Source organism: Bos mutus, chromosome 7, assembly GCF_027580195.1.
Source record: "Bos mutus isolate GX-2022 chromosome 7, NWIPB_WYAK_1.1, whole genome shotgun sequence".
Taxonomy (NCBI): Eukaryota; Metazoa; Chordata; class Mammalia; order Artiodactyla; family Bovidae; genus Bos; species Bos mutus.
The window spans coordinates 29,366,586-29,378,869 of record NC_091623.1 but is presented as its reverse complement, the minus strand read 5'-3'; the positions used below and the strand labels follow the sequence as shown (position 1 = coordinate 29,378,869).

At 33.1% G+C, this 12,284-nt stretch overlaps 1 protein-coding gene across 3 annotated transcripts in view; it reads left to right on the top strand.

Moving 5' to 3' along the window:
- Positions 1 to 12,284, top strand: part of CHD1 (chromodomain helicase DNA binding protein 1) — a 70,610-nt gene that overhangs the window by 23,527 nt on the left and 34,799 nt on the right. For all 3 annotated transcript variants that reach the window (XM_005897774.2, XM_070373178.1, XM_070373176.1), the window contains exons 2-14: positions 111 to 312; positions 1,316 to 1,426; positions 2,422 to 2,486; positions 4,658 to 4,807; positions 4,945 to 5,216; positions 6,105 to 6,330; positions 6,493 to 6,593; positions 6,805 to 6,983; positions 7,834 to 7,961; positions 8,836 to 9,052; positions 9,702 to 9,791; positions 10,667 to 10,857; positions 11,543 to 11,731. In XM_005897774.2, the coding sequence (XP_005897836.2) occupies positions 111 to 312; positions 1,316 to 1,426; positions 2,422 to 2,486; positions 4,658 to 4,807; positions 4,945 to 5,216; positions 6,105 to 6,330; positions 6,493 to 6,593; positions 6,805 to 6,983; positions 7,834 to 7,961; positions 8,836 to 9,052; positions 9,702 to 9,791; positions 10,667 to 10,857; positions 11,543 to 11,731 (2,121 nt within the window). The remainder of the gene's footprint in view (positions 1 to 110; positions 313 to 1,315; positions 1,427 to 2,421; positions 2,487 to 4,657; positions 4,808 to 4,944; positions 5,217 to 6,104; positions 6,331 to 6,492; positions 6,594 to 6,804; positions 6,984 to 7,833; positions 7,962 to 8,835; positions 9,053 to 9,701; positions 9,792 to 10,666; positions 10,858 to 11,542; positions 11,732 to 12,284) is intronic.

Sequence of the window (12,284 nt, the reverse complement as noted above, 5' to 3'; positions counted from 1 at the left end):
GTTGACATACTAAACAAACAAGGCTTAATGATGTGGAGCTTTTTGCTGAGTTAAGAAAAGCTAAAATTTGAATTAATTTTGTTTGAAATCTATTTATTTTTAAATTGTAGCCAGTCGGATGATGATTCTGGGTCAGCTTCCGGCTCTGGATCTGGTTCGAGTTCTGGAAGCAGTAGTGATGGAAGCAGTAGCCAGTCAGGTAGCAGCGACTCAGACTCTGGATCCGAATCGGGCAGTCAGTCAGAGTCTGAGTCAGACAATTCCCGAGACAATAAAGTTCAAGCAAAACCACCGAAAGTTGATGGAGCTGAGGTAATGAATAACGTATCCAATGACAGGTAGATTTCCTGTATTACTTTGGGAAAATGTATAGCATTGGTTTAGAGCATTCTTGATCTAGCTTTTAGAAAAAGTTGATTTTAAGTATTAAAATGCACTTTAAATTGTTCTCGAACTTGGTGTCATCTGTGGACTAATTGGCTTGAAAGAGAAGCAGTCTATAATTATTGATGTATAAGACAAGTATAAAATGAACATACATGAAACTTTCTCTTTTTGAAGCACAAATTGTTAAATAAATACTCAGTGTCTCATGGATAAAAATGTAAGGCTTTTGAGGTCTTTTTGTTAATTTTACAGTGTTATCTCTACTTTCAAGATCTTCAGAGGATATAATGTATTGCCAATAGGAGTATTTAATAGAATTCTGCTTCCTTGAAGATACATGGTAGAATATGCCAAGGGCCATTCTGTTTTAAAAAAGCAATTGTAAGATTTAGTAAAACTTGTCTATACATCAGAATGGTATACAGAGTGTTACTTAGAGTACCAGTCATGATAAGATGCTTGGGCCAGAATATACAAATAGTTTCCTTCATGTAGGAAGTTTTGCTACCAGAAACAAAAAAGTCAGTCGAACTAAAACTGTGCTTAGTTAATTTGCATTCTGACTCTAGCTCCTCATCTTCACCTCACACCAGTTTAAAGGATTGGTAGCCACACTTTGAATAGCACTGGTAGCATATATTATCCTGTTGTTTTTGACAATAGTCCTAACACCAAAGAATACATTGATTAAGGCTGTCTGTCTGTGAACCTCAACACACCATAAATTATTTATATACATCTAAAGCTCAGCATTTATTTTAATTATATTGCAGCAATATTGTTTTACATATATGTGAGTAAGGAAAATTGTCTTACTATTATTTATTATTTGGAGGCAGTGAAAATGTTGATATTGGTTTTCAATAGATTATCCTTTTTCCACTTTTCTCAAAACTTTGTTCTTCACTTGTGTATATCTCTATTACAGTTCTGGAAATCTAGCCCTAGTATTTTGGCCGTTCAGAGATCTGCAATGCTTAAGAAGCAGCAGCAGCAGCAGCAGCAACATCAAGCTTCATCTAATAGTGGATCAGAGGAGGTGACTATTCATTGTGAAAGCTATTATCTGAAAAGTAGTCTTGATGCCTAATTATTTAACTGGGGGCTGTTTATGAAATTATTAGAAACAGTAAGGATATTAGAAGGATAGGAAAATAACTACATTTAAATGTGCATCAGTAGCCTTGAAGTGTAGACATACTTTTATTATAAACAGTGTAGTTCCTGTGTACACATGAGCTTGCATGTGTGTGTGTTTGCACAAAAACATTCAGGAAGAACTGTAGGTTTCCCCACCTATCCGAAAATGGAATGTCCTTTTTCCTGAGCTAAGTGGTATGAAAAAGCAAGGAGGCTGCTTCCTTAGGCCACATCTTGGTAACTGTCATGGGCAAAGTGAGGAAAGCACAGATGCTCACAGGCACAGTTCAGAATCCTGGCAGCTCAGTGCTGAGGATAGTTCCCAGGGAAGGAGCTTGAAGGGGCTGCTCCACGTGCTTGCCACCTCAGTAGCAGCTTGCTGCGAAACAAATGCTGAGTGCTCAGAATTGAGTTTTGTAAAAGTGAAAATTCTCTTCATATTTGTTTCAGTTAGTGAAAACAGTTACTGGTGTAGGTTCTTTTGTAAAAGTGTAGTGGTATAAATTGAACTTTCAAAGATTGGGGGGGTATCTGTATATCAAAAACTGCCTATTGAGGAAGAAAAATACTAAATGAGAATTTGACATACCAGCAATTAGGATTCCTTTTTGAGGTCTTACTAGGCAACAGTAGTAGTATCCAGAAATGGTAGATTATAAGATTTTATACAAAATGCTGACCTTGTGATGTTTACTTAATTTCACTGGCTGTTAACATATTTGCAGTAAAAATGTAATTACTTTATATGCTAATTTATGGTATAAATGTAACATGGAAAAAAGTCTTTAGAGTTTTATTAGTAAAGTGAATGTTTAATAGTATAACAAGAAAAAATGTTACTATAGTTGAATTCTAATCATTAGCAGCCTTAACTTTGTATATTTTTCTGTACAGGATTCCTCTAGCAGTGAAGATTCCGATGACTCATCCAGTGAGGTCAAAAGGAAAAAGCATAAAGAGTATGCCATTTTGTTCAACTGGTTACTTTTATATCAAGAAAATCCTAATGATTTATATTTCTTCCTTTATGACCAATTGTTGCCAGAAGTGAACTTCTTGGTTCATGGCATTCTATTAGGTTAATTTAAACGATTAATTCTTTTATGTTTCTGTGACAACATGGGTTTTTTTTTTGTGCCACTTGTTTATCTCCTATAACACCTCTCCTGTATATTTTTTAAACTTCAAAGATCTTAGTCACAATATCAGAAGATCTTAATAACTTGAAAAACTTATATAGAAATGTTGGGACTAAAGATGTTGGATTTCAGATAGTTCGGATGTTAATAGTTATCCTTAATTTGTCTGCACATGAAATTTACTTCCTCTTTAGAACTCATTTAGCAACTCACTGTAATTTCCCAAAGATCTTGACCCAGGAAGTGTTAAAAAATACTTCAGGTCTCAGTTCTGATACTTTAGATGGTCTGAGTTGTTTTCTCTCTCATTTCTTCAAAAACATTGTTCCACCGTCTTGTCTTGTACATCCAGCTTTGGATTTGTTATTTATTTATCCCACTTAATGGAGAAGGCAATGGCACCCCACTCCAGTACTCCTGCCTGGAAAATCCTATGGACGGAGGAGCCTGGTAGGCTGCAGTCCATGGGGTCGCTACGAGTCGGATACGACTGAGCAACTTCACTTTCACTTTTCCCTTTCCTGCATTGGAGAAGGAAATGGCAACCTATCTAGTGTTCTTGCCTGGAGAATCCCAGGGACGGGGGAGCCTGGTGGGCTGCCGTCTATGGGGTCACACAGAGTCGGACACGACTGAAGCGACTTAGCAGCAGTAGCAGTATCCCACTTAATGCACTTTACTTTATGCATCTTTAATGTGAAGATTCATGAGTTTTACTAGTTTCTAAAAATTCAGTCATTGGATCTCTTGGCATTTTCTCTTTTTCATTCTATCAATTTGTGTTACTACAGTTAACAGATATTTTATCTGTCTTGGATCATACCTATTATATGTCTGTTGGATCATCCTTCTGGTCTACCATGAGTCTTACTTTACCATGTGTTTTATCCTTTTTTTGCTGTGCTATATTCTGGCTGATTTCTTTAGATCTGTCTTTTGTTTTACTGAGTGTATTTTCAGCTACTGTGTCTTATCAGCTGTTCAACTTTTCCACTGAATTAGTAATTTCTAAACTTAGTATGAGTGCAAGCAAAGAATATTTTTAAAATATGAGTAATTTAAGATGATGGATAGATTTTGTTGGATATAAAAATGATTATAGTACTTACTATAAAAGTATAAAATGGAGATTTTTTTTCATATATGCTGCCTATTGCTATGTCTCATGTGCAAACTCTGAAAAACAATCTCAAGATAAAAAATTAGCTTCTCCCATTATGGTTTTTTTTTTAATATCATAAACCAGATTTTAGCATGTGGCTTGCTTATGCAACCCTTAACATGACATAGTTGTAATTGGTATAAGCTGTGCAGAGCACTGGAGTAGAAACAGTGCCTTTAATATAGAATGTAGTGTATATGTAAGAACTTAATGTATATCTTTCATTTAAAGTTAATACTATGGTAGAATATTAACAGTGAATCCAACATTTTTTTCTTTCCATGTTATTTGAAATTAAATAGACTAAAAATAGTAATAAGGGTAAGGTAGTTACTGAATGTTGGTTAAGATGGAATGTTTTTATTTTTTCTTCAATTTTTTGATACCTTATTTTAAGTTTCTTAATGTATGATATTTTAAAATTTTTTTAAAGGGTATGTTTTTAAAAATCACAATCTCCACAAAATTAGAATGAAAGGAATTATTATAGAATCTGTTTTGAAATGGCAAGTATAATTAAACAGAATTTTCAAAATTAAGCACTGTGACTCTAAATTAGCATACTGTGTTTTCACCTAAACTCCACTTACTTACGTTACATTTTGAGGTATGATTAAATGATTAACAAAAAACTCTGTAGTTAGAGAAATCTATGAAGAATATTTTCCAGCATTTTCTTATTCTACAGATATTTGAATATTTTTATAATGAGTGAAAATGATATTTTTTATATTAGCTGGAATGTAATTTAGCTTGATTATTTTTATATTTTGTCAGACAAAATTTGCTATATATGTATAAGTAAACATATTATATATTTTATATACAGTGAAGATTGGCAGATGTCTGGATCGGGATCGCCCTCTCAGTCTGGTTCGGATTCAGAATCTGAAGAAGAAAGAGATAAAAGCAGTTGTGATGAAACAGAATCAGATTATGAGCCAAAAAATAAAGTTAAAAGTAGAAAACCTCAAAATAGGTAAGTATAGTATGTTCTTGGTTTGATTCTGAAAAATGTTGGTTACAGAAGGTATTCATTCTTTTTCTTAGAGTTTCTCAAATCTTGTTTTATGTCAGTATTTCTGTAAAATACCTCTTTCCTTCACTTTTCCCTAGATCTAAGTCAAAAAATGGAAAAAAGATTATTGGACAAAAAAAGAGACAGATTGATTCATCTGAGGAGGAGGATGATGAAGAAGAATATGATAATGATAAAAGAAGCTCTCGTCGCCAAGCAACTGTCAATGTTAGCTATAAGGAAGATGAGGAAATGAAAACAGATTCTGATGACCTCCTGGAAGTCTGTGGAGAGGATGTTCCTCAACCTGAGGAAGAGGAATTTGAAACAATAGAACGGTTTATGGATTGTCGGATTGGAAGAAAAGGAGGTATTTAAAGAAAAAGAAAAGAAACCTTCATTTTTGGTTTTGTTTTTCACTAATATTTACTAGAGTGAATTTTTTCCTGAAGACTTTGCAACTTTGAAAGCTGAGGGTGGAATTTTTACGTTTGTACTTATTTGCTGTAAAATAGACCTTGCTTCTGGAGAAGGGAATGGCAACCCATTCCAGTATCCTTGCCTGGAGAATCCCATTGGCAGAGGTCCCTAGCAGGCTATAGTTCATGGGGTTGCACAGTCAGACATGACTGAGCGACTAACACACACACACACACACACACACACCCCTTGCTTAGGGTTTCCCTGGTGGCTCAGTGGTAAAGAATCTATTTTGACCACTTCATCATACTTGTCCTACCTCTGATAAATTTGAATCTGATCTCTCAGTCAGTGAATTCCCCCCTCCCTCCTTCCCTTTTCCATGTATGTGTGAACATACAGTTTATCTTTCTCTTGACTTATTTTACTTAACACGATGCTACTGAGGTCCATCCATGTTGTTATAGATAGCAGATTTCCTCCTTTTTATGGCCAAATAGTATTCCGTTGTATATGTATGTACAGTGTTTTTTGTAATCCAGTCATCTGTTGGTGGACGCTTATTACGTGTTATAAGTGATATAACAGTGAACATGGGAGTGCAGCTATCTCTTCTACATAGTGATTTCAAATATGTAGTTTTTAAAGGTGATTTTTAATCTTTCTGTTCTAGAATTCAGTTTCTTTTATGAATGTATAATGTAGTTTCCTATAAACTCATACCCTGTTTGTTACTTATTTAAAAGAGCATATATTTTTCTGTTTATATTCTTGAAATTTTGAGTTGAAATACTTCAATAACAGAATCACATGGAAGTATTGTACTATTTTTTTTCAGCTACTGGTGCTACTACAACCATCTATGCAGTTGAAGCAGATGGTGACCCGAATGCAGGATTTGAAAAAAACAAGGAACCAGGAGAGATCCAGTATTTAATTAAATGGAAAGGATGGTCACATATCCACAATACTTGGGAGACAGAGGAAACCCTTAAGCAGCAAAATGTTAGAGGAATGAAAAAATTAGATAATTATAAGAAAAAAGATCAGGAAACAAAAAGATGGTATGTTTTATGTTGGAGTTAAAAATTAGTGATGCTTAAATTTGTTTCAGTTTCTTCATTATTCAAATTGATTCACATTTGAGTGACAAGATGGGAGATTTTGTGCACAGATGGGATTTAGGGGAGATTTTTAACTTTGTTCTTGGGTTAATAATCTTTCAGGTTGAAAAATGCTTCTCCAGAAGATGTGGAATATTATAATTGTCAGCAAGAACTTACAGATGATCTCCATAAGCAGTATCAAATAGTGGAGCGAATAATTGGTTAGTAATAAATGATTCTAATTAAACATTTATCTTTCCATGCTTGAAGTCATCTGAAAACTTAAAGTTTTGCCTACATATCAAATAAAGTAGCTTGCTTTTATAATAATAATAGTGTAAACCAGATGGCTTATTTTTACTTGTATAGTTTTTACCAAGAATTATTCCTTAGATAAAATTCAGTGTAAAATATATCTGGTTTATCTTACAGCTCACTCCAATCAGAAGTCAGCTGCTGGCTATCCTGATTATTATTGCAAATGGCAGGGTCTTCCATACTCAGAGTGCAGCTGGGAAGATGGAGCTCTTATTTCCAAAAAGTTTCAAGCATGCATAGATGAGTATTTCAGCAGGAATCAATCAAAAACCACTCCTTTTAAAGACTGCAAAGTGAGTATTGTTTGCCATTTTAAATTATTGAAACTGTATTTATGCATCATAAATACTACAAGCCCCACACAGAGAGTTGGATCCTGATTTCATACAGGCTACAGGAAAGAACTCTTTGGATGGTAGGTCCTACAGGAAATGATATTCCTGTAATTGCTGTGCTTTAGATATGGCACTGTCTTCTAGCCTTGGTGAGTGAAACTTGTGTCAGAAAGATAATAAATTGGTGGTGGCAGTTGTGGGGACTGGGTTAGGAAGGTCAAAAATGGAAAATTTCTTGGAAACTAGATGTATATGCTTGATTTAAAAGGTGGTGAATATTATCATTGATGATAGGAAAGGAAAAGAGGGATGTCCCCATAAGAAAGTATCAAGGACTGCCTTGCCTAATACTTAAAATTTACTACTAGTGATAGTTTGGGGTCTATGTACTACTAGAATTTGTTTTCTTATTATAAGATTTAATTAAATTCATAAGGGTAATTTAGAAATGAGAAATCAGATGGAAAGTTAAACCAGTTTTATGTTTTATTTCTAGGTCAGGGCTGGAACTGTGGTAAAATGAATGAATTTAACATAGCTTTTACTTGAGAAACGTGAGATCCAAGTATTTCAGCAAAAACTCACTTACCTCTGTCATTTTTTGTTCCGAAAAGAGACCAGAATATGTCACTATACATTGTTATAGAAAACAGACTTCTTTCAGTCCTCATGTATATTTTGTCATGGAATTTCTGAGTGTGATGATTTGAGATGAAATTTTAAAATTTATGGTAAAAGCTGAGATCTTCATCTTTTAATATGATTTCTTATGTTTAATAATTCATGTTAATATTTGTTTCTACAAAAGGTATTAAAACAAAGGCCAAGATTTGTAGCCCTAAAGAAGCAGCCATCCTATATTGGAGGACATGAAGGATTAGAATTAAGAGATTATCAACTGAATGGTTTAAATTGGCTTGCTCACTCTTGGTGCAAGTATGTATATTTTGAATTGTTTATTTAAGAGGATAAATTTTTACAAATATGGGGTTTGGAAAAGATTTCCATCAGCATAAAGGATAAGACCCTCTGGTATTTATACATAGGTCTTTGAATTTCCTATTATATAAACAGTTGTTTAGTTGCTCAGTCATGTCTAATTCTTTGTGACCCCATGGACTAGATAGCCTGCCAAGCTCCTCTGTCCATGAGATATCCCAGGCAAGAATACTGGAATGGGTTACCATTTGCTTCTCCATGGGGATTTTCTCTGCCCAGGGATCAAACCTGTCTCTGCTGTCTTGGCAAGTGGGTTCTTTAGCATTGAGCCACCAGGGAAGCCCTATATAAATAGTACTTCTTATATTAAGAAGAAAAAGAACCTTTTGATTGTTGCAATATTTTAAAATGTTTTAATTGGAATAAGAATATGTATACGTTGTTTCACAGTGTCCTGGACTGTCTCTCTTCCAGTTATTTCTAATAGCCAGTTTGGCTTCTGTTTTTCTCTTCCTCTCTCATGTGTCGCCTACTCTGTTTTTGGCAGTGTAGGTGACTAGGGTGCAGTTTTTTTGTTTTTTAATCTTTAACATAGCTGTAGTTTTATCCGGACTCTACCACTTGTAGATGGATTGTGTCCTTATCTCCATAACTGACTGTAAATAATTCTGTTAATTTTTAAGCTGCTTTTGTGTTCTAAAATCATAAACTCTCTTATACTATTATAGTTAATAAAAATGCATATTGTAAATAATACCTATCAGATTAATCTGATTTAACTTCATATAAATTTTTACATGGATTATGTATAAAGGTTACTTGTAAATTTGAATCGTTATTGCATACATGATTTTTGTTTTTCATTTTGCAGAGGTAATAGTTGCATACTTGCTGATGAAATGGGCCTTGGAAAAACAATACAGACGATCTCATTTCTGAACTATTTGTTTCATGAACACCAATTATATGGACCTTTTCTGTTAGTAGTACCACTCTCCACTCTCACTTCCTGGCAAAGGGAGATTCAGACATGGGCTTCTCAAATGAATGCTGTGGTTTATTTAGGTGACATCAACAGCAGAAACATGGTAAGTTGTTTTCACCACAAATTTAGAAATTTGGACAAACTCATCTTTGAGGACAAGTCTTTGATTGGTCTTTATAAAGTCTTAGTTTCCAGCATGAAACTTGTTACAGAGTAAGATTCATCACGTTTGATTGGCTTAATAGTTAATTTTTGTTTTAGTGTTATATATATTTTTTTCCTGCCTTATTATAAGTTTCAAATATATATGAAAGCCTACAGAAGAATGTAATAAAATCTCCATGTCCTATGTCCAACTGCACAGTTTTAACTCTTGCCCGTTTTGTTTCATCTGTCCCTCTACATGATACTTTCCTCCCAATTATTATTGTGAAGCAAACCCCAGACTTATTTCATCTACAAAAAGGAAATCACTTTTGTTTGGTCAAATGAGAAGTTCCTTCAGTGAAAAGCATATATTAAAAATGTGGCTTTTTTTTTATAGAAGATTTTGATATGCTGGAGTATTTATATTTTACTTATAAGTAAGATCACTGTAGTTTGTACTGTATAAAGAATTGTTAAAGTTTTTATTACAGAAACATATAGACAGGTTTTTTGTATTTTGAATGGATTTTAGTTCAGATACTCAAGTAAAAGTATTCTTCTAAAAAAATCTTTGTTTTAAAATTGTCTTTGAAATTTCTTGATAGATAAGAACTCATGAATGGATGCATCCCCAGACCAAACGGTTAAAATTTAATATACTGTTAACAACTTATGAAATCTTGTTGAAGGATAAGGTATGTATTAATCTGTTTTTCTGTTTGTTGTATATCAGTTTTTCCTTTACATTGTGGATAGGATGAAAAGATAAACATAAATCAGTGGTCAGCAGATGCAAAGTCTCTGGGTCAAGTCCAGCTTCTCTATTTATTTTTTTATGATCCTTGAAGTAAGGTTGATTTTTACATTTTTAAGTGTTGTAAATACAAACCAAAGGATATGAAACCAGCTTGGTATAGTGTCTTGATTTGTAAGGTCTTTAAAGAGGAGGAAGTATCACACTACCACTGGGTAAATGCTTTATAGCTATTATCTTCTTTAATTCTTTATAATTACTTTATAATACACTTCTGTCCCTGTTGTGAAAAAAAGTCAAATCTCAAAGAGGTTGATGAACTTGCCTCAAGTCATGCAACTTTTAAGTAGCAGAATCAGGCCCGTCTCCATAAGTCAAACTAAGACTTTATAAAGTTTATGTATATATTGTAAATAAATAATTCATAAAAATCATAGCAGTTAATTGTAACTATACTTGGAGTTAGATACTATTCCAAATTTATTTTCTCCAAATTAACATTAATGAGGTTTCTACTGGACTTATGCTGTAAACATTGTGAAATTTTTAAATGACACTATAGTTTTTATTTTCAGTATGTAAGCTAGTAAAAACTTTCACTGGATAATTATACTGTTTTTCTAATGGTTGAGTTAGTCATGGAAGGAACTTTGTTTTTCATTCTGAGTTACTTGATTTGAAGATTCCAATAAATTTTAGAATAGTACATAATTTGTATTTGAAATATTGGACATAGATTTAAATTTGCCTCATTTTAATGATTTGAATTACATTTTTCTCTCAAAATATTAACTACATTCTTCTGTTCATTTTAAGGCATTCCTTGGAGGTCTGAATTGGGCATTTATAGGTGTGGACGAAGCACATCGATTAAAGAATGATGACTCTCTTCTGTATAAAACTTTAATAGATTTTAAGTCCAATCACCGTCTCCTTATCACTGGAACTCCTCTGCAAAACTCCCTGAAAGAGCTCTGGTCTTTGCTACATTTCATTATGCCAGAAAAGTAAGATAAATTAAGATACAATTTTAATGTTAGTTTCATTTGCTAAGTTTAGCAGGAAAATAATTAGTGTAGATAATAAGGTCAGAAGGAGGTTTTATTGTCCCAAACATTGGATCAGAGATTATTAAGAAGAAAAGAAATGGGATGGAATAGAATTCAAAATAATATTTTTATTTTTCAGTTTTGTAAATAAATAAGCTTGAGCCATGGATAATAAATTAAAACAGTTGATTTTGCCTGTTGTTCAGAATATCCATTGCTTAAAAATGGAAATAGTATCATTCTTAAACAGTAGTAATAACAATAACAAGGTATTGTTAGAAAATTCCATTTTCTAATAATTTTAGGAAAAGCAGACTAAGATAAGTTGTCCAAGGTCATATACATATTTTCTTTCAATAGATGTATAACTTTCTTTGAGAAATATTTTAGTGATAATTACTCCCATACTTGAAAATATTTCATCTTTATTTAACTCAAGGAAAGTAAACAATTTTTCATAAAATAGCTTATATTTTACATCTGTAGATATACAATAGATTTCTTGGAAGGATAGCTATTAGAAGTAATTAATTTTAACTAATCCCCCCAAAATCTATGTTTTGTTTATGTCTGACTATCCTGTAAAATATCAAATGCAATTTGACTTCTTTCACTGATTCTTCCATTTGCTTAAATTTTTAAGGTTTTCTTCCTGGGAAGATTTTGAAGAAGAACATGGCAAAGGCAGAGAATATGGTTATGCAAGCCTCCACAAGGAGCTTGAGCCGTTTCTGTTGCGAAGGGTTAAGAAAGATGTGGAAAAATCTCTTCCTGCCAAGGTTGAACAGATTTTAAGAATGGAAATGAGTGCTTTACAGAAACAATATTACAAGTAAGCTGTAAACAGAGAACATGTTCTGAGGTGCCCCTTAGCCCTGATTGAGTCTTAGAGAGCAGTAACAATTCTTGAATTTTAGAATAGGTTTATTGTATGGCATAGTGAGGCAGAGAGAGATTTAATGGCATGTCTAAGATCACAGGTGATAGAAGACTAATTCACCTTATAGCACATCATTAATTGTGTTTATTTTGTACTATGTTACAGTATAGAAGGTTTCTTTTTAAGTTTTAAGATTGCCATGATACCAAGGAATTATTACATAATTCTGATGTTTATGTTATTGACAGGTGAAAGTAGAAGCCAGAGAAACAAACTTTAGAACAAAAGTAGAAGCCAGAGAACAAACTTAGAACTCTGCTTTTTGAAAAATGTTAATAAATCATATTTTGTATAATTTATGTATATTTGGATCTGTATAGTAACACTTCAAAGAATCAAAAAGAAGTATCCATCCTAGTTTCTGTTCAGACATTTAGTTGCATAAAGCTCTGCTTCATGCATTTGAACTCTCAGAAACATATTTTATGATAAGTGTATAAGTGCC